This window comes from Talpa occidentalis, unplaced genomic scaffold (genome assembly GCF_014898055.3).
Source record: "Talpa occidentalis isolate TD23 unplaced genomic scaffold, MPIMG_talOcc4v2.1 talOcc4.16, whole genome shotgun sequence".
NCBI classification, from domain to species: domain Eukaryota; kingdom Metazoa; phylum Chordata; class Mammalia; order Eulipotyphla; family Talpidae; genus Talpa; species Talpa occidentalis.
The window spans coordinates 72,278,179-72,300,779 of record NW_023601653.1 but is presented as its reverse complement, the minus strand read 5'-3'; the positions used below and the strand labels follow the sequence as shown (position 1 = coordinate 72,300,779).

General features: G+C 51.6%; 1 protein-coding gene across 1 annotated transcript in view; it reads right to left on the bottom strand.

The window, feature by feature from the left end:
• The window catches only part of TSPAN11 (tetraspanin 11), a 59,047-nt gene that overhangs the window by 21,825 nt on the left and 14,621 nt on the right, over window positions 1-22,601 (bottom strand). Inside the window, exons 2-3 of the mRNA XM_037514537.2 lie at window positions 11,800-11,894; window positions 711-902 (exon numbers count right to left, since the gene is read on the bottom strand). Of these exons, the coding sequence (XP_037370434.1) occupies window positions 711-902; window positions 11,800-11,883 (276 nt within the window). The 5' untranslated portion in view covers window positions 11,884-11,894. The remainder of the gene's footprint in view (window positions 1-710; window positions 903-11,799; window positions 11,895-22,601) is intronic.

The window sequence follows — 22,601 nt, the reverse complement described above, 5'->3', positions numbered from 1 at the left end:
GGAACCTGCTGATGGGACAGGGGCTGCACTATAACCTTCTTTTCATTTTGCATCTCTTTGAAAATTACCAAGACAAACTCTATGAGAAGTGGACGAGGAGGAGGAAGAGAACAAAGTGGGGGAGAGTTGAGGGGAATAAGGAGGAGCACTATCAGGCTGATTCGAGACTGCATGTAATTATCAATCTTAAAGTAAATGGACAAAAAAAATTTTTTTTTTTTTTTTTTAAATCCTGAGCTAAGAAGTGGAACAAGGTTCTGGAGGGAGACCCCTCCCGTCCCTGGAGGAGCAAAGGGGGGAACTCAGAGGAAGAAAGGACCTGATTTCTGTAATGATGTCTGCCCTGCCATAGAGAGCGTTCATCCGTGCAAAGCTATTTCTGGAGAGAGCCCTAAATCTGGGTAACACCGCCAATATTCATAATTCCAGGTAATTAAGGGAGTGATAAAAGTTATTCTTGAATCTTCAGACCCTCAACTGACCTTAGCTTGAAATAACCCACACGCCAAAGTGATGGGTGTTGGGCCTCCTCTGAACATCTATCGTCACAAGCACCAGGCCAGGGCAGCCGCTTTGCCTCCAGCTTTCCCCAGGCCGCAGAGCGGGGTCATGGTACAGGCACTGACAGGGGGGCAGGGGTGGTAGAGATGGGGCCCCAGCAAGTCTCCCTCCCTCCAGGCACCGAGCCCGGCAGGCAGGTGGGCACTCACCGTAGACAGGCAGCTTTTGTCCTCCCGGATGATAGCCCCGAAGCCCAGGAAGCCGGTGACCATGACCAGGGCGCCTGCGAAGATGAGAATGTAGGCAGAAGCGGCGAAGGTGCTGGAGGCCAGGATGCTCAGGTAGCCACTCTTCTCCAGCAGGGTCCACACGCCCACGGCCATGACGGCGGCCCCCCCCACCTGCAGGAAACCCAGTCAGAGCAGGGCGGCCGCTGGGGGCCCACCACTGCCATTTATTGAGCACCTACTATGTGCTTGGCACTTCTTATGCATTATCTCCTGGGAGAATAGTTTGGTTACCCAAGGGTACAGATGAGGAATCGGAGGCCTGGAGTGGTTAGGGGACTCGTCTGTGGTCACACTCCTGAGCGAATGGCAGGGGCAAATTTTGAATCCTGGTGCAACTCCCAATTCCCTGCTCAACATGTGAGGTGGGGGAGTTGGTCATAGTTTCTTTATCTCTTACATAAGAGGGTGACATGAGACCAGAGGTTCCCCTCCTAGAACCACCAAGGACCCCATGGATCTTATGTTTTGAGGGCTGCTGCCTACTAAATACATTGCACTAATTAAGTAATAATTCATTTATCATTTTTTATTAATCAAAGGTACATGATAGTGCCAGGAAGAGAGTCTGAACAGCATGAAATGTGACCACACTGAGTGATCTAACTGCAGTAAGAAGCTGAGGAATTTGGCTTTTAATGGGTGTGGAAATCGGCACATTAATGTACATTAATCATTAACCACTAGGGCTGTCAAGGCAAACCCCCCTCCCTTTCTCCATCCAGAGAGCAGCCTGAGCACTGGATTGGGGGCCACCCGAAGGGGCACATTTGGATTGGAATGGGAACACTACATGAGGGGCATGAAACCCACCAAGAACCTGATTAAAAGCTTTGGATGCCTCGCCCAGAGAAACGGTCATCCACAAAGGTTTGTGGGCCGAAGCCAATTCTTGTACCACCTATGCATGGTCTCCAAGGCCACATTCACCTTGACATGGGAAATGCAAATCAAAACTACCATGAGATACCATCTCACACCAGTGAGAATGGCACATATTAAGAAAACTAGCAACAACAAATGTTGGCGAGGTTGTGGAGAAAAAGGAACTCTCCTGCACTGTTGGTGGGAGTGCAAACTGGTCCAACCACTGTGGAGAGCTGTGTGGAGATTTCTGGACCTACTAAACATAGAGCTTCCATAGGATCCAGCAATTCCACTCCTAGGATTTACCCAAAGGACACAGAAACATCAATTCCAAAGAGCACCTGCACCCCTATGTTTATAGCAGCACTGTTTACAATAGCTAAGCTTTGGAAACAGCCCAAATGCCCAAAAATAGATGACTGGATCAAGAAGATGTGGTACATATACACCATGGAATATTACTCAGCATTCAAAAAAGATAAACACATGCAGTTTGCAGCAACATGGATGGAGCTGGAAGGGATCATGCTCAGCGAAATAAGCCAGAAAGAAAAAGAAAAATACCGGATGGTCTCACTCATAGCAGGAATTTAGAAAACCTAAATAAGGGACCAGGAAAAAGACTAATTATAATAAAGTAAAAATAAAAATCGACGAGCAACTATAAACCAGAGACACAATGGGGGGGGGGAGGGGGGAGGATCAAAATAGGGGTGTGGGAATTGTATGGGGAATATAGCCAAGATGGAAATGCATACATTGTGTAAAAATGAAAAATGATGTAAAAAATAATAAAATAAAATAAAATAATAATTAAAAAAGAAAGGAAAAACAAAGCAGCTCTGAAGTGCAGGGGCTGTGGGTTATGCAGCCCTAGAGAGGAGCAGTATTTTTTTTTAATTAAATATTTATTTTTTTATTTATTTATGCATACAAGAGCTGGGGTACAGGCCAGAGATGCAGGGGGTGAGAGGATTCACCAGAGACAGAGTGGGGAGCAGAACAGGCAGACTGACTGAAATACACTGCTGAGGGGAGCAGCGGGTGAGACAGGAGGGGTCTGCTGCGCCATGTGGGTCACCTCCTTGGCCAGGGATTGAACTCGTGCTGCAGTGGCTGCTGATAGCTTCATAGTGCTGAGACTTAACCCCTTGTACACCACGGAGGCCCGAGAGGAGCACTATTGATCCCGCTAATAGAGGGCTGCCCACTGCCAGAGCTCCAGCCGGCCATAGAGAGAGCCAAAATCACGCAAAGCAGGCAGAGCCCACCAGCCAGCTGTGGGTACAGCAGGGTCCCTGCTCACAGGAGAGGGTTTCAGAGGATCTAGACACACGCTGCCCCGATTAAAGTCTAGAAAATGAAAAATCCATCCTCGTTTTGGGGTTCAGAAGCACGAGATAATGAGGAATCCCCATGCTCCTCTGGAGGGTCATGTCCTCTGGGGAAGTTGGCACCCACAGAGACCTCTGAGTGGGATTTGCCATCAGGTACAAGAGGGTTTAAGTCCTTCAGAAGGTCTCCTGCCTGGCTAGGTCGGCTCTTTAGACAACAGCCCCAGCTCAGGGTCAGAGTGGGTGACCAGCGTGTCTCCAGAGGGCAGAGGGCAGCAGGCCTGAGTTCCAGCTCTGGCTGTGCCCCTGACTCACCACGGGGCTATGCCCGACCCTGCTCCTCTTTGAGTATCGCTGGTAGCACCAGGGGGACAACCTTCTGCTGATACACTCCAGCAAGATGATGCTGGTGCCCTCCCAAGCTGTGGGAGCTTGGCATGCGGACGAGGACCAATAGGGGCGGGAGGGACCTGATCCCAACAAGCTATTGCAAAGGCCATTTGCACAAAGTTGATTCCACAGGACTTTGGCTCCGTACAGAAACTGGGCTGGTTTTCTGGGGAATATTAACGACATTCTTCAAAGCCCTTGCCTGGAGCCCATTAGCCAGAACCCTCTGCAGAGGTTGGCATTACCAACGAGGACACCAGCAGCCAGGAGCGCTGCCCAGGGCACCCATGCTGGGCAACTTTAGGAACTTCCCATTTATAGAAAGAAGCATTACCAAGGCATTCCTCGTGCTGTGGGGGTCGTGGGAGGATAAGGGTTAGCCTGGGGCCTGAAAGAAATCAGGCAGCAGACCCGCAGGAAAGCAGGCAGAGGGTATAATTGTAACTGCAGGAGTTTTCTTTATCAGGCTGGTCAGTCTGGGGGAAGGAGGAACCAGGCAGAGCAGAGGCCAGGACTGTGAGGTCCCCAATAAGGAAGAAACCCCCCAGTAAGGAATAAGCACCTCCCTTCCTAGGCAGAAGTGTCCACTGCCTTCCGTGCCAGGGCAGCCACAGAGTGGCACAGGCCACACAGGTCACTCTTGGCTCTGCTGGGCGCCTCCTCTGTGCCAAGAAGGCGCTGGGTTGGCCAGGTTTGGGAGCTGGATATGCGTTTCCACATTTAGCATCACACTTGACATCTCTATGCCTCTTCCCCGGTGAGAATCATCTATGTCACCACCATGGACCTGAACCAGAGCTCCTGGGGTAACTCTGTCCTCTCAGGGATGGCCAAGTGCCAGTCCCCATCTGATGGGAAGCTGGCTTTGCAGAAGCACCCTGTGCCCTGCCCAATTTTGCACCCCCCCACTCCACCCCTTCATTAGCTTCCTGGTCCCAGCTTGACTCTGAGGCTGACCCACTTGGTACCTCCCTGAAAAACTGCCACCAGCGTCCCAGCACCCAGGGCACCCAGCCCAATCTCCAGCATGACCTTGAGGTCCTTCGACGCCTGCGATTTGACTTCGTCTCTCACTCCCCATCCACCACGCCTGGCTGTAGTGACTATAAACTAAGCAGTTGCTTTTTCTTGAAAACTTTGCAGATGCCCAATAACTGTGAGAGTAGAGCAGAATGGTGAAGGGTGGGTGCTGGGGTTCTCTGCCAGAGTCTGAACACCAGCTCCCCCGTTTGCTGTATGGGTCTAACAAGTCATGCAGCATCTCCGGGCCTGGGCTCTTTAGCAATCAGGCTTCCGACCAGCTCGCATGGTTCTCCTGCCCTCTACTTCCATCCTCTACTTCCATCCTCTGCTGGAGGACGGGGGTCAGGCATGAACAAGGGCTGGGGGGACAGGGGAGTTTCTCCACCTGTCTCCTGCTCTCTGCAAGGAAGTGGGACCACACCTCCCTCCCCTGGGAATCCCCGACTCAGCAGGTCATGGGGGAGGTGGGGCTTGGTGGGGGCCAGCAAAGTAATGTCATCTTCTGGCCTCTTCTGCTGAGTTCCTGGGGCAACTTTTGTATTTCTTTTCCCTGCTCTCTGGCAAGTTTCACTTTTAGTGGGGCAATCTGAGAACCTAAGGGGAACAGACTGTTCTCCAGGCCTGTAGGGAGTCCCTGGGGTGGCTTAGGCTAGCAGCCACAGGTGCCAGACAGAAGCATCATTTTTCTCCTCTCTCTCCTAAGGGGCCTCCCTGGCCCACCCCTCTAGACCAGCATTGGGGCCACGCCGGACACTGTCCCTGAGTAAAAATCAGGAAAGACCCTGATCATCAGGGTGATTCCCTGACTGGGGAGCCAGTCCCCTGGGGCTATCTGGGTAGCTTGGAAAGACTGGCCCCCACCCCCAAATATGGGACCCCACTGACCCCACGGTGGCACCCTATGGGCACTGCTAAGCCCCCTGCTCGCATGGGGGGTAGATGGCACTCCAGCTCCACCAGCGCTGCCCGGTTGCCCACTGGCCAGAGGGCACAGACAAGCTAATTCATGAGCAGCACTGCCCCAGCACACGGTGGCGTCCTCTGCTTGTCCCTCGTCCCCGGGGCCTTGGGGCTGCTTCTGTCTGAGTTGAATCTCAAGGATAAGCTTGTCATGCTAAAGGCCACTTTCCACTTCCAGGCGGTCTTTTCTTGGCGATTTGGCTTGAAAGAGCCCTTGATGAAATGAATCACAGCGCTGCTCCCTACCCCCCCTCCACCACCCCACATCTACTAGTAGAACAAAAGCAAACTTCAGGGACTTACTGAGGGGCGGAGCTGGGGGAACGTCAGGTCACCTGTTCGTCTTCCCCCTTCTCAGAACCTGGAGGAGACCTCCCACTCCCAGAGAATCAGGCAGTCCCCCTCCCAGCTCCACAGCGCGCGTGTGTTTCTATAGTTACACTCACCCCGGCGTGTTTGCTGTTTTGTTGTATTCATTACTTTGCCTGTCTCCCCTCATTCATCTTAGCAGCCCCAGGCGCCCGGGAGATGCCCAGTGACTCGTGTGGAGGGAAGAAGGGAAGCAGGGGAAGGAGGCAGGACAGAAGCGAGCAAGGAAAGAACCAGACTAGCCCTCTGTATTCTGGGGGAAGAAACAAAGGCCCAGAGACGTGACGTTGCCAAGGCCCCGGGCAGAGTGGGGGTGAGAACTCAAGGACCCCAATGTCAAGCTTACTGAGCTTTTTGCCAGCTGGTTGCTGACCCACAAAAGCTGTTTGGCCCATGAAGCGGGCCACCTGGTGTCTGGGCCACAGCCAGGCGAGGGCCCCCGAGCAGGCAGGGGGCTCAGACTGGTCAGCACAGTCTGCAGCACTGACGGGTCTGGCTGCGTGGCCCCGCGCAGCTCAAATCTGCACCCCTTCCAGAATGGCCTGCCCCAGAGTCCCCGACAGCAAGGGAGGCAGAGATGCCCTGACAGCATGGGGTGCTGTGCTGCTTAGCACCTTGAGAAGGGGAGCAGCAGAAAAACCAGCCAAGGGGCCAAGGGGCCCCTCAGTGATGGGCAGAGGCCACGTCCAACGTGATGACGATGGCGGCGCGTGGAGTGAAGGGCTTTCCAGCCTGGGCGGGGGCGCCAGCAGAGGCTCTCCCCTCCCAACCCTCCCTGGAGGCCCCGCGGGAAGCTGCTCATGCACACAGGCCGCCTCACTGTCCTGGAGGGGGCTCGGAGCTCATCACATCTGCCTCCTGCCTGGCCCAGGGCCCCCCGTGGGCATCCCTGGATCCCCCAGAGCCCCCCAAGGGAAGAAGGGGCAGGACAGGAGTAGAGGAGGCCACTCCAGCCCAGGGCCCCGCCGCTTCCCCAGTTCTCACAGCCTGGCATAGCTCCTGGGAGGCTGGGCAAGTTTTGATCATGAACACAGTCAAGCAGCTAATTAAAATAATAAATTAGAGAACAACATTGCGGGGTGATGGGAGGGGAGGGGAGCCGTGCTGGGATGGGAGGGGAAGAAAAGCATTTCCTGGATGGCCACGCAGGAAAGCCTGGTGCTTTCTCTAGGTGCTTAATAAACACAGGGGAAAGGCTTTTTCACTTGTCACCGTTATTGACTGGAACGCCTGGCGTCTGCGCCAGCGTGGCTCATCCCTGGGATGAGACCTGGGCACGATTCTGAACTCGGCGAGCCTGCCTTTTCCCCACGTGGAGAATGAGGGGAGACCGGCAAGGCTGATCTGAGGACCCCCAGATAAAGACCACGGTGGTCTTTATCCAGGTGGGTGGCACCAATTTCAGGCATCCTGACCACTGCAGAGAAGATCCTGGTTTCCTTGTCCCTTTGGTGCTGGATTTCAGTGGAGCCTGGTGAAGTGATCTATGGGGCTGGAACACAGTTCTGGGGGAGCAAGGAAGTGTGACCATTCACCCCAATCAGACAAGCTCAGGCAGTCGGCCTCGCTGGCTGGACTCCCTTTCTGTCCGGGCAGTGGGGTGGTGGTGGAGAGGCGGCAGGGACAGCAGACTGGCACTGTCTAAGGACCCTGCCTGTGGCTGTGCCCCATGGTTCTCGAAGGAAGCCAGAACCAAACGGGTCTGGGGAGCACCCACCAGTGTAGACGCTGGCCCCGCTCCATCTCTGATGAGAGGGGCTTGGGGAAGGGCTGGCATCTGGACTCCGGGGGGCAGGTGCATGTGGGAGGGAAGTTTTTCTTGCCAGGGAGGGATCCTCATGGACATCACCCTCTCCCTGGGAAATTCTGGTAAATTCTCAGGGACTTGGTATACTGCAAAATTTGTGATGTTGTGCTCCACTGTGGGAGGAGATGGGCCAGTAGTTGGCTCCATACCTACTTCTGAGGAGATGGCCATAGATCTTGGGGGTAGGATGACAGGACCCCCTGGATTGTAGAATGAAACCTGAACCTTCAAACCCAGATCAACAGGTCTTGTAAGGGGGAGAATAAGCCTGGCTGAATGGCCCCTGGGAAGCTGGTCCTCTTCCAGCCAGGTCCCCAGGCAGGGCTATTTTTAACTTGAGGCAGGGAGATGTATATGGGGGAGCTCCCCCTTGCTGGTAGCTGCTCTGGTAACACGCTTGCTGCCCATCTGCCTGCACTGCCCCCACGGGCCTTCTCCCCGCTGCGCCCAAAGGAAAGTCTGTACCAAACAGACAGACCCCAAGTCTACTTTGTATGGAAGGGCCCCCGAGGTGGTCACCACATCTGCTGCCTGCTTCCCCCTACAGGAGCTGGCCCAGGAAGGATGAGAAACATCAGAGGCCTTATACCCCAATGGGGTGACATGTCAGTATACCAATGGCTCGTTAGCTCCACTGACTTTTCTTTGGACCCAGGGAGTTGCCACTCTGAGTGCTCACTTCTTCACCCCGCAGTGCCCTCACTGCATCAATGACCCTTGTGTGGCTAAACCCAATGGCCATTTTCCAGGCCTTGGCAGGCTCCAAGTGCCCTGACCCTTGAATGCAGTCCTTGGTGTCCGCTTCTATGGCACTGCTTCTCCTGGTTTCCTCCCACTTCTCTGACTGCTCCTTTTCTACCCCTTAAGATGATCCCCCTTCTGTTGCAGATGCACCTCTGTGAAGGGGAGGCGTCATTTTCCCCACCCCCACTTAGATGCTGCTCCCTTGGATTACGAGGGCCAGTGTGCCAAGAACTAGCCTGCCTAAGTGGGGAGTTACTAGGAAGTAGGGGTGGAGCTGAGCAGCCAGATAACCTACATAATGCGGAAAGGCAGAGGGCCTGGCTCTCTTGCAGCTCCAGCTTCGACTTGCACTTAGGGCCTTAGAGGAGACACATGAAGGAGAGACATGCAGAGACACCTGTAAGAGGTATTGAGCAGAGATACATGGGGAAGAGACATGTGGGGGGCTGTTTCTGGCCCTTAGCAGGGATAATGACAACCATCATCTTGACTTGTACTTTGATTTTTAAATGTTGGGTCTCTCCTTCTGTCCCAGCTGTGTGACCTGCCTAGCCCATTTTTTGGAGTTCCTTGCCAGAAGGTATCTTAGACTTGTGGCAAGTTTTCGGGCTGGGCATTTGCCCACGATGGGGTGGATAATTTGGGAGGGTCTTATTGGGAAACTATTATAAGGAATGTCCTTTCTTCTCTCTCTAGTCACAGTAATTTGATCGAAGATCTTTCCACTAAGCGTCTGTTTCCTTTGTCTTTGTGTGGTGGATGGTTGCCCCCTTTTAGAGTTTTGGTCCCTGTGTACTCCTTGGTTTTGTGTTAATAGTTGCAGCTTGCTGGGGGCTCTCCATGTTTTAGCACCAGAAATCCCCCATCGCAGGAGCTCCTGTGGTTCATCGCAACCTGGGGCCATTGTTGACCCTAGTTTACCCCTCACTTGTGGGGAAACCCCTTGTCTAGTTCTGGTCTCTCTTTCTTCATTCTCCATGCCTTTCTTGAGCATTCCATCTATTTCCTTGACTGCAAACTCCCTCTGGGTGGGGACGAGCCCCATCTGAAATGTAGACCCTTGAATTAACTGCCCACGAGGCATCTCTGCTCAAACATACCCCCCTGTCTACATCTGACCTTGCCACCGGAGCCCCAAGTGCTCATCTCTCTTGTCTCCTATTGCAGTGAAGAGCTCCACCACCTACCCAGGAGTACATGCTCCAGATACCCCTTCCATCTCAACCCCGTCCAATTCGTGACCTAGTCTGATTAATTTTGACTCTCTCCAAGTATCTACTCCCATGCTCACTCCCATGTGTGGGTCACACCATCTCTCACCCTGATCAAGACAAAGTCTAGAGGGATGTTAACAGTGATGGTTCCTAAGATGGTGAACACTATGGGTTGAACTGTGTTTCAAAAAGTTTTGTTGGGGGCCTCCCCGGTGGCGCAGCGGTTGAGCGCTGGGTTGCGAAGCTGCCCGCAGCCTCTGCAGCGCCGGTTCGATCCCCGGCTGCTCCCCGGCCACCGGAGGAGGGTCCCACATGGCGCGCAGACCTCTCCTGCCACCCGCTGCTCCCCTCAGCAGTGTACTTCAGTCCTTCTGCCTGCTCTGCTCCCCGCTCTGGCTCTGGTGAATTCACTTACCCTCCCGCGCTTCTGACTGTAGCCAGTGCATGTATAAATAAATAAATAAATCTTTAAAAAAAAAAAAAGTTTTGTTGAATGGGCCTCCCTAGTGGCGCAAGGGGTTAAGCACCGCACTATGAAGCAATTCACAGCCTCTGCAGCACAAGTTTGATCCCCGGTCGGCCAGAGAATAATCCACATGGCGCAGCAGACCTCTCCTGTCTTGCCTCCTGCTCCCCTCAGCAGTGTACTTCAGTCAATCTGCCTGTTCTGTTCCCCACTCTGTCTCTGGTGAATTCTCTCACCCTCCCACACCTCTGGCCTGTACCCCAGCTCTTGTATGCATAAATAAATAAATCTTTAAAATAAAAGGTTTTGTTGAAGTCCTAAGCCCAATACCTGCTAATGTTCTCTTATCCGAAAACAGGATCTTTGCAGATGTAATCAAGGAAGATGAGGTCAGTTGGGCGGGCCCTAATCCAGAATGAATGGGGTTTTTTATAAGAAAATGCCAGATGAAGACAGAGACTCACTGGAAGCACATGAGGACAGAGGCAGTCAAGAGGACAATTCAGCTGTCAGCCTAGGAATGCTGAAGATTGCCAGCCACCACTAGAAGCTGGCATGAGGCAAGGGAAGATTCTACCCATACAGCCTGTTGATACCCTGGTTTTGGACTTGTAGCCTCCAGAGCCTTGAGAGGATACATTTCTGTCATTACAGTCACTTGGTTTATGGTACTTTGTGATGGCATCCCCAGCAAATTATACAATGAGATATGGGCAATTTTCATTTTGTATCTTTTCATTATTTTAGAGATTATCTGTAGTAGATTATAAGACTTTTATGATTGGGAAAAACACACAACTATTCTTGAAAAGAAATCTCCACTCAGTAGGAATCTTAAACACCCTATTGAATTTATCCCTGAGAATTGAAACTATCCATCCACACCCTTAGTGTCCATATGAACGTAGCTTTATTATTTCACTGTCTTCATCAACATACTTCACTGTTCTAGGAAACTCTTGCTCAGGAAAATAAAGTCTGAAAGATTGTACTTATTGAATGCCTTCTCTATGCAGAGACTGACCTAAGCACTTAACGTGGACCATTTCAGGGCATCTGCTAAACAACCCTAAGAGGCTGAAAACGATCCTGTTCTGGAGCTGGGGAAACCACTCAGCCAGGACAGGTGGCTCATGGCCATTGTCTCAGCAAACAGCAGCGCCTGGGCCTCACTGACTGCAAAGCCTGTGCCCTCTTTGCTCTTCTGTTTCTGCAAATTTAACGAGACTCTAACACAAAACACATGCATTCCACTGTCTGGCTATTTGGGAGGAACTGATGGTGTTCTGCTTCCAATTACTCAGATAATTGCCTTGAGGGAACAGACTCCATTCCTCCAAGAAGACCTCACCCACCCAGGTGGGCAGCCTGAGGGAGTGTCTATAGAGAATTTCATGCAGCTGGGGGAGCCTGGACACCCAGGACTACTTCTCTGCCTAGGCCTGGACAATATTAACCATGAAAGGCACATGGACTTCAGTGGAAAACAAGCAATTATTTCAGGCAGTCACATTTCCCACAAAGCAGTGGTGCGACAACTTAGCAGGGGAGAAAGAGCCAGCCTTTTGTACCACCACTGGAACACAAAGTGCACTGTTATGTTTATGCATCTTTTATTCCCAGGCCTTGGCTAAGACTCCAAGCCAACCTGCAGACTGGATTCTTTCCGTCCCCCTCAGTAGCAAATGTACATGCTTGCTTTAAAGTAGGCAGAATTTGCCCATGGGTGGTCTTTGATTTGGAAGAAATCAACTCCAGAGTGTGGTGACAAGCCAAAAACAAAGGCGACTTGACTCATTCGAAACTGGGGAAGTGGTCGTGGGCAGAATTCACTTACCCAGAAGAAGAAGTTAAAGACAAAGAGTAAATACTTCAGGTAGACGATCAGCCAGTCATCCTGCTCAGCCTTGTAATGGGCCATGATTGCTGGGCCTGCAAAAAAGACACAGGTGTTGAGCCCGGGGTCCTCAGAGAAACACTCTGTCCTTCCCCGAGTCAGAGCCTCTGGCCAACTGTCCTTCAAAGGGCTTGCTGGCTGTGTCTGGCTAGGTGGGTCTGAGGCTGCAGGTGCACCACCTGGAGCAAAGACCAGGGAAATGCAAAGGGTACCACCTGGGTGTATACCATCCAGGTAACTGGGCAGAATTTTCTAGGCCTTTGGATTTTGATTTTGTCCTTTTGATACAGGTCTAACGTACAAGTCTTTGTAGAGACCTTGCACTGGCCTTGCTGTGTTGTTATTTTCTCCTCCTGTCCCATCAGGGGTGAAGGATACAAGTTTATCTGTCCTCCCCTCTCCCACCTTTGCCTTCAAATCTTGCAATCTGCGTCATCTTAACAGGACCCCTGTGTGCATAGGTGAAACATGAGCCCCCAATCAGAGCATCTGTGCTGCAAAGGACCTCGATGATCACCCAGTTCACACTACCTGTCCCCTCACACTTTGACTTTCCAAACAAGGAAGCAGATTGACTGGACTAGTGGTTGGTGGGGAGAAATTAGCACATGAGCCTCAGGAATCTGGCTCCCTGGGGTCAAACCCGGATCTGTTCCAAGAAGTGTGAGACTTGGGCAAGTTACACAACCTTCCACTCCTCCAGGTTTAAATGGTGACGATAATGAAATCTACATCACTGGGTTGTTTTGAGGGTTGGAAAGGATGACCTATACGAGGCATTTAGCACAGTCCTTGGCAACCAGTAAGTTCGGTAAACGTTAGTTATTATAATGACATGTAGCAGGATTAAAGCCCAGCCTCCTTCCTGAAAATTCTGTCTTTGTCCCACTCCCTCTCCTTGTCCCGATGCCCCGATGCCTCTCGGGAACTGTGACATCAGAGGAGTAGACAAGGGGCAGTGGACCACAGCAGCCTTGGTGGCTTCCTCTTCTTCTTGAGGCCCCTGTGCACATGTGCACGTGCACGGACACACACACACACACACACACAGATACACACATAGAGACACACATGGACATGCACACATAGCGACTGCTAAATAACCAGCCCCCTTAGGCACCCTCTTTTATTCCAGAACCATAAGCAATGAGGCATGGGTTTTGCCCATTTCATCTCTTCCTCCCTCCCTCCCTCCCACCCTGCAGCCGGGCTCTCCTGCCCTTGCCCTGCTCCTCCACACCTGGGCCCGGCCCAGCTCAAATTGCTGCCTCAGAGTCACTGCGCTGCCTTTTATTTCAAGCTTCTGGGCTCCTGAGACAGGGAGCCGGGAGGAGAGGGAAGACAAGGTGGCTGTCTTATTTGGAATTTCTATTTGCAGACCTCGAAGAAGGCAATTTAAGACTTTTAGTCTTCCTGTTAAAAAAAGACAAAACCCATTTTTCTCTGGTTTAGTCTGAGAGGCAGAGTGGTGGGAAAAAATACAGAAGAGAAAAAAAGGGAAGCCTATAAAAAACGGTGATAGATGGTGTCAGCCAGGCGACTGGAGGGGACTGATTACACAGGCAATCTGGGGGGGCCCTGACAAGCGGTCCCTCGGGACCCCCTGGGCCTCTGGTGACTGGCAGAGCTTGGGGCCTAGCTTCTCCTCTCCTTTCTCCTGCCTCTCCCCTCCCAGCCAGGGCCCAGGGGACTCAGCCTGCAAACTGGGGTCAGATCCTCTAAAAGAAAACCGTATTTTCAGAAATGGAGTTCAGGCAGAAGATGAGAGTTAACAAAAAGAAACTAATATTTACTGGTAAGATTTCAGCCACGTGTGCCAGATCAGACACATCTGCCGAATGTCAGCGTCAAGGGAAATCTCTGGACCCATTTAATTCAAACTTTTGCAAAAAGAATGAGGATATTAACATGCCTGAGCAAAGACACACATTTATTTTAGTATTCCAAGGTATGGTTATGAACTTTTTCTTTCAGTGATTTTTTTATTGTGGCTCCATTGGCTGTCCTACCACCAAGGTGCCCAACGTCCGCCACTAGAGGCCACTGATCTCTCCCTACCCTGTTCTTGCCCCCTTCTTCTCCCCCTAACATGTCTGAGTTAAGACATGCATTTTATTTTTTATTTTTATTTTTTTAAAGTTTATTTTTTTAAGATTTATTTATTTTTATACAAGAGCTGGGGTACAGGCCAGAGGTGTGTGGGGGGTGAGAGGATTCACCAGAGACAGAGCAGGGAACAGAACAGGCAGACTGACTGAAATACACTGCTGAGGGGCGCAGCGGGCACAACTGGAGAGGTCTGCCGCGCCATGTAGGCATCTCGCTGACTGGCCAGGGATCGAACCGGCGCTGCGGAGGGTGCGAACAGCTTCACATTGCTGCACTCAACCCATAGTGCCACCGGGGAGGCCCAAGACAAGCATTTTAAAAGGACGTATCTGAAATCACAAGGCTCATTGATGGAAGCAATTTCCTATACCCTTGCCTCAGCCCTCCATCCCCGATGGGAGTCTCACTACGTGGGGCCCTGCCTGGGGATGGCAGAGGCCCCAAAGAAAGTCAGGACCAGTTTGGAACCAGAGCTAAAGGCCAGCCTTGCCCACTTACAGCTGTGTGACCTCAGGCAAGTCCCTTAACCTCTCTGTGCAGCTAGTCTTACTAGGTGCCGCACCCAGGCCTCAGGGCTTTGTCTGCATTATCTTGTTCCATCTTTCCCACAGCCCTATGAAGGAAGACTATTGCCATCTTTCAAAATAAAGAAATGGAGGCTTAAAACGGTTAAATAAACCTGTCCAAAGGCACACAGCAAGTGAACAATGAAGCCAGAACAGACTGAGGAGCCTCTGACCGGGCCCAAGCACTCACGCCTGTGCAGTGCACACTCAGGGCCAGGGTGGCCACGGGAAGGAAGGAGCGGCGAGGAGGTCAAGCAGCAGGTTCTCAATGACTTGCCCTCCCCTCTGCCTGGGACCAGCAGCCCTTGGTGATCATTAGGCATTTGGTCACTTGCGCAGCTGTCACTTCCCAGTGTCCCTCTTGCTTGGACTAACCACTGGCAAGTGGCATTTAGGCAGAAGTGGCGCCTGCAACTACTTAGAGCCATCGTTTTTCTTGTTGTATGTTACTTGTGTATTTGAAAAGATGATGAATCCTGTGACTGTCGGGTGCAGACTTCTTTGTGTCAATGAAGTCAAATATTGCTATTTTCACATCTTCGCTATTCTTACTGATCTTGTGTCTGCTTATTCCATTTTCTTTTGAAAAAAGATATTTACAGACTCCCATGATGACCATGAATTTGTCTATTCTACCTTTAATTCTGCTTACTTTTGCTTCACGGATTTTGCAGCTATTTTACGGAGGGCATGCAAATTTGGAGTAGAAATATATATCATTCTGGTGAATTAGTCCCTTTATCATTAATAAATGCCAGAAATATCCTGAATGTGAGGAGGGTGTGTGTCTCTCTTTACCCTTTCCTTTTTCCTGTTTTTTGGAATGCTGATTTAATGGCTGGAGCTCAAGAAGCCATTTTGAGCCATGAGCTGCAAGCCTTGGGTTGGAACTGGCAGAACAACCAGCAAAAAAGACTGGATCACAGATGACTTTGCAGCTGTCCTATCAGTCCCAGATTGCTCAGCTCCAGACTTACTTTATATGAGAGGACAACAGACTTGTAACCTCTGTAAGGGACATATTTGGATATTTTATCACCTATAGCTCATCTCACCTTGATACGGTAGAGAGCGCAGTGAGCACAAAGATGAGCAGGGGCACTGCAGGTGGGGTGGTAAGACTAGAGGGTGATGTTGGGCAGTGTTCCTCAAGCTCTTTCAACTGGATTAGGCTCAGAAAGAATCCTCTGGCAGGGGGAGAAAAGGCTGGGGTTGACTGGGTGCCCGGAAACCAGTTAGGAAGTTGGTGCTAAGGGCCAAGGAAGAGATGACAGGGTCTGAACCAGACCAGTGGCAGGAGGGATGGAGAGCAGGGGAAAGACACAGACAGGCAGGCAGTATGCACAAGGAAGAGGTATTGGAGGAAAGGCCTTGAGAGGAGGTAGAAGCAGCCATTTGCGGGGGCTGATGTGTGGGGGAGGGGACAGTAGAACTGGGTGTGCAGGACTCAGAAAGAGGGGGGCCACCGTGCCACGTGCTGTCCAGAGACCACAAGCCACGCGAGGACTAGTAAGTGCTCACCTTGCCAGAGCTGGGGAGCCAGGAAGATGGGTTAGGGATCCCCAAGGTGGGTTGAAATGGAGACCAGAGGTAAATATTTTCAAATGAGAAGGCCAGGGAAGCAGCCAGAAGGCTCTGTAAGGAAGGGAGACTTGGGCCTGCTCATTTCCCTGGGGAAGACCCCAGAGCCCATGCACTTAGCTCTCTCTACTGCCCCCACTGACGGGGGTGAGAGGATAGGGCTGAATGGGGTGACAGGAAGTGCCCCCACTTTTACCCCTTCGAGTAACACTCCTGGGGAGGCTCCAGAAGGAGTCCCTGGAGAACAAACAGCAGTCCTAATGTACCCCCCTCTAAGACTTGCTTGTAGCCCCAGTTTTCCTCAGACTCCCCTGTGGTTAGAGAGTAACATGTTGGGGAAGTTATGGGGGTAGGGTGGGGTTAGTTGCAGCAGCCCCTGGAGAGGAGAAAAGCAAACACTTGCACTTGGCGGCACCCCCCCACCCCACCCCCATCAGAGACTGGGAAGACCAAGGCTCGGGATAATCCTCCAAAACCATTTCCACTGAGCTCGAAGGTGTCTTAGGATTTGTGGGAAACAGGCTGACCTTTCTAAGTGGATTTTATTTCTGTTCAGAGGTAGGGAGCTGGACTTCCTGATCCAAGGGGAAGAAGTGTCCCTAGGGGCTAAGAGCTGGGCCTGGCGGGGGTGGGGGGCAGGGAAGTCAGAAGCATTCTCTCAGTATTTGTCACGGGCTCACAGACAAGGCCGACAGTGCAAAGAGGAGGTGCCTATGTCCTGGCTCTCACTTCAGCTGAGCTGCTCTCTTCTCTGCCCTCCTAAAAGACGGGGCCTCCCCCACCTGGGGCCTTTGCTGTGCTCTGAGTCTGAACGACCAGCTCCTTACTGCGGCCCAAAACTCAGGCTCAGGGATCCCACAGGGAGGGTGCTGTTCCCTCCTTCCCTGCCCAACCTCAGTGCTCACTGACGACAACACCAGGGAGTCGCACAGCAATAATTTGGGGGTCTTTGGAGTACTTTACCCCTTCTAATGACTGATTAGACTTTGGGGGACCTGCGATGAGTTCTCTGGATGAGCTGGGACAGCTTGTCGCACAGTGGAGACAGGACACTTTCTGTCTGTGCTCCTTGATTGCTGCCTGCACTTAGGGAGTCCTTTCTCTTTTCTGGGGGTGTTTGCTTCCCCATCTATGGGGTATGGCGGTGGTTCTCTTGAGCAGGTGTCAGAATTATCTGGAGGGCTTGGTGGTGCACAGCTTGCCCATCCCCACCACCAGTGTTTCTGAGTCATTTGGTTTGGGGCAGGATCCTGGTGAATTTGCTCCTGGGCAGGTGACCGACCATTGGATGGGCCCAGGCCTGAGGCTTTCTCAGGATAGACAACCCAGACAATCCTGGGCAAACCAGAAAGTTGGTCACCCTACTCCCAGGTTCTGTAGCTTCCCCCTAGCCCTGGAAGCCTGAACCCCGGCGCTGTAAATACCATTTTCAGGTGAAAAGACAGGACTGAGCAGGACGGAGTGGGGGAGATGAGGGTGTGCGGTCCTCTGACGCAAATCCACATTCAGGACCAAGTCCTGGTGGAGGAGTCAGAGATTCCCAGAGAGCCTGGGAACGCAGCCTCAGGGCGCCAGCCCCTCCAGCCAAGGCTCTGACTGCTGAACAAAGGCAGGATTCAGGGGCAGCCAGCAGGCCTGGGGCAGCTAATGACACAGCCAGCACCCACCCATAGCACATCTCAGAAAAGCAACTTCGAATGCCTGGATGGTAAAGTGATGGAATCAGGGGATTTTTACCAGGCTGAAGTGTGAAGTCATGGGTGGTGAGACTTGGGAATTATTGTCTTTCTGTTGCACATCCCTCCCCTCCCCCTCTGTAAACAAGTGTTTGAAGTGCTGAGGACACAGAGAGCAGTTCAAAGAGCCCAGAGGAGTGGGAACTCCTGGCCAACAGGGCCGCCAGCTAGGGGCGCACCCAGGGCCAGAGCTCACCAAGGCCTGGGCAGAATTGAGCCTTTTCCTGAGAGGCAAGGGATGGGGTGTGCGTTTTTCACTCATCAACAAATGTGTGTGGCGTCCCCTCTGAGGCAGAAGCTCAGGACATGTGGTGAGTCCTTAGGGAGCTCACAGCCACTGTGGGGATCGGGGGTGCAGACACACAGATAACCTCCTTAAGGTTTTTTTGATTGGAGACTTGGAGGCTCTGAATTAAAAACCAAATCCACATGTGTCTACTAAGGAAAAACCAGACCCCACCCTTCAGTTCAATAAGTACCAGTTTTCACCTCTGGTTTCTTGGCCAACAGAGGGCCTGTCTGCACGATGGTGAGAAAAAAACCTTGAAGAATGCCCTGCAGGAAATGGAGGCCCATCTGATGGCAGCACACAGAAAGTGGCACGAATTCTGCCAGGTTGGGTGTGCAGGGGAAGGTCTTTGGGGTCATGAGAACAAGCAGGGTTTCTGCAGGGGCAAAACGGGCGAGGCGGCATGAGCAAAGGCCCTGGGGCATGGCTGGCCACAGCAGCTGCAGAAAAGGCTGGAAAATTAGCTTAGCGACCCTGGGCCAACCTCATTGTCCACTTTTGTTGAGTCTTTCCCTATACTCTACCTTCCCTAAACTCAGCTCAGGTTGGGGTGCCCTGCTCTCCTTCCCTAAGGGGAGAGTACCCCATAGCTGGGGAGAGAGTGGGGGATTTCTGGTGATGCTGAATAAAAGCCAAATCCACATGTGTCTGCTAAGGAAAAACCAGACCTCACCCTTTCTGTTAAATAAGTGCCAGTTTCCACCTCTGGGTTCTTGGCCAACAAGAGGGCCTGCCTGCACGATGATCAAAAACAGTTGGAAAGGAAACAACAGACTAAGTGGTTTAATTTAGAATTAAATTTAGGCTTCAGATGGACCCTAGCTGCCGTGCCAACGTGGTGTGGTTCTTCCCCTAGCAGACAGCCTTGACTTGGGCCTTGTCTCTCTTATTCAATTTCCACTGCCTGAGCCATTCGTGGGTTGGGAAGGGGGAGACAGCATGACTGTCTGTCTCTCTGAAGCAGCTAGAAAGGCAGGGCCTCTTCAGGCCGCTGAATGAGACATCTGGTCACAGTGGTGCGGTGGGCAAAGTCGCACTGTGGCCAAAGTCACACTAGATTAGTGGTGGGGCAGGGTCTGGATCTCCTTCCTCCACGTCACCCACATGTTTTGACTGACTGATAAACTTCTACTAAACATTTCCTAAATACATGCCAGGCACTGAGCTAACTTTAGTTAATACTTCAAATAATTCCAGAGGGGATCAGCACCATTTTATGAGAGAGAGAGCGGAGGTGCGTGCACAGCAAGAGCAGATGCTTTACGTTTCTCTGGGCAGGTCTCGTTTTGGCTTCTTGTAACTTCTCTCAGCTTGGGGGCCTGCAGCTGAAGCTCAGAATGACAGGATCCTCCCTGGGCAGACACCCCAGCTGGGGAGTCTATGGGATGGCAGGGCCAGGGTACTCCGATCCTGGCAGAAACCTGGGGTCAGGAACACCACTTTGGCACAGACATCAAGCTTCGTGTGGGCACCTGTTGGGGGACCATCCTTTTGCTTGGGTCTCCCTATTCTCCTGACCCAGCAGCTACTAGAGCTACTGTGAGGAGCTGCTGGTAAGGGGCCTTGGGGTGGTACCTTGCTCTTTCCTTTAAATCCTCACATTTGTTGTGTGCTGGCAAATGAATGCAGGGCCCAAACTTAGGATTTGATTGCTAACTATAGCGTCATGTGGATGTTGCCGTAGGTGGAACCTGAATTACAATCCTAGCACTAAGAATTCTTAGTCTTTATGCCCTGAGAGACATGTTTTTCTAAGTACATGACTCTATTTTTTACTTCATTTGCAAGTGCCAACATGCATTATACGAATTAGTCAGGGCTCCGCTCATAACCTTCAGCAAATCATTTGACTTGCTCCTTATCCTCTCCCATTACACACAGAGTCTTTGGAGGTTCTGTCTGGAGAGGAGTATCACCCTTTGCTGTTTTTCCTGGGTCCTTTTTCTTGAAAATAAATAAATAAATAAATAAAGTCTGTGGTATGACGCATAAGAGGAGGGCTTCCCAAGGCTATGACAAGACTCAGTGAACAAACAAAAGGCAAGACCCGCCAGCAAGGATGAAATCCTGGTGTGAAAGCCACTGTCACCACTGTGACCCTGGGCAGGGCCCATGGCCTCGCTTCCTCCTCTGTAAAACAGAACTGATGCTGGTCTGTATGGGTCTCCCCTGCAGGGTGGTTGTGAGGATCGATCCAGATGGAGAAAATTTGCAAGAACTGTGTACAGTATAATTTTACAGTCTCAGTACCGTACAAGGCACTGAGCTAAGTTCTCTATGTACCTTCATTAATACTTCAAATAATCCCAGAGGGGATCATCACCATTTTACAGAAGAGGAAACTGAGGCACAGAACAAGGGAACGCAGAGGTATGTGCAGAGCAGGTGCATGTACTCTAGGAACTCAATTAAGTCCTGGAGGTACAATGCACAGCCTGGTGACGTTCAGCTTATTTGAAAGTTGCCAAGAAAGTAGATGTCATCATGAGAAAAAAAATTGTAACTGTGTAAAAGGATGGATGTGAACTAGGTTTATTATTGTATTTCCCAATATATACCAATCATATATCAAATCATTACGCTGTACTTTTAAAACTAGGATTTTCTATGTCAGCTACACCTCAACAAATGGGAAAAAGGGGCAACAAATACACAACCTGTCCCTTCTCAGAACCCCACACCCTCTTCCTCACCTTTGCTCCAGTCTGGAAGACAGCACTCCAGCCAAGGCAGGGACAGCCCGGAGGCCTGAGGCCCAGCCCAGAGGGTCTGAGCACCAACAAAGACAAGTGGCTTCCCTCCCCAAAGCCATCAGAGGTGGGGCGAGTGTGCGCTGGATCTGCAAGCAGCTCATTAAATAAATAAGCGCCGGATCCTACAGAGACAGGTTATTCTGCTGCTGTTCCAGAAACCTGTGATTTCCTGGTCATGCCGGAAAGGTTTTAGGTCCCTGGGAAAGCTCCGCTGGCTGGAGGTCAGAAAGCCCGGGCCTTGCAGCTCTGGCCAGCGAGCAGCGGCCCCTCGCCAGGGCCCAGGCTTCTCATTTAATTGACTTATCAGTTGGATGAGGCAGGTGTTACCACTTCTATTTTACAAAATGAGGAGGCTCAGACTCCTCTGGGGGAATCAGGACTCAAGCCCTGGTGTTGCTGATGTCAAAGCCGAGGCTTTCCAGGTCTGGGCTTGCAGCAGGCTTTGAGGAGAGAATCAGATTGGATTTCTCTGTCTGGCTTGGTTCTTAGAGCATGGAAAGCGTCCTGAGATGCCTTTCAGAGCAAGGTTGGGGGGGGGCGCGTGGTTCAGAGGCGGCATATTTGGGGTAGGCTCAGGATAGGTAAGGCAAGCAGCAGCAGTGGGTTTCAGCCTGCTGAACCCCAGGCTGCAGAGGGCTGAGACTTGGGGATGAGATGTAAATAGAGCAACTTGTTTACCCTGGGCTGTTCCATGAGTAAGAAATTTCTTTGTTCTCCAAGCCACTGTGCTGTTGGATCGTAGCCTTTTCTCGGCAGCTCTGTGTTTCCTTTAACTGAATGACATCTATGCAAGGTAGTAGAATGTCCCACTCAAAAAGAAGAAAGAAATCCTACTATAGCTCCATCTCTGGGAGCGACAAATTAGTCCTTAATCAGACTAGCACACAGCCTGGATACGGTCTCCGGTGTGAGATTCCCAGGGCTGAACTAATTGTGAGGCGTACTACCTCCAATCCCCCACATCTCCCTGGGTTCCAGCTCCCTCTCAAGTTATTGCCAGGTCTTCCTGAAGCTCCCTGACCTTGTCCAGTCATTCTGCAGCCCACCACTGTCTGACCTCCCCTCCGCGCCTTTCATCCCAAAGTCACTTCTAATCGTGGAAGCCACAGGCGGCTTTTCAGACCTCATCCCCTATCACCTCGGCTGGATTTAAAACCACTGACTGTGGGCCTCCCTGGTGGCGCAAGCGGTTAAGCACCGCACTATGAAGCAATCTGTAGCCTCTGCAGCACGAGTTCGATCCCCGGCCTGCCAGGGAGCAACCCACATGGCGCAGCAGACCTCTCCTATCTCTCCCGCAGCTCCCCTCAGCAGTGTATTTCAGGCAGTCTGACTGTTCTGCTCCCCACTCTGTCTCTGGTGAGTACTCTCACCTCCTGTATTGCTGGCCTTTACCCTGGCTCTTGTATGCATAAATAAATAACTCTTTAAAAAAAAATAAACCCACTGACTGCACCTTCACTTTGATGCTCCCTCTCCACTGCTGGCTTCACAGCACCACTCTCTGCTGCGTCCTACTTCTCTTGTGTCTTCAATGGTCCTGATTTGAACATCACATCACCAAGACCCCGACTATGTCCTCTCCTCCTCAGGCTCATCAACTGGGTCCCCTTTTTGGTTCATCCTTTCAAAGCGGGCATCCCCCAGTAAGACGGGGAGCAGTCTTTGTACTTACCTCTTGCCTCTCCCTTTCAACCTCATTCATGGT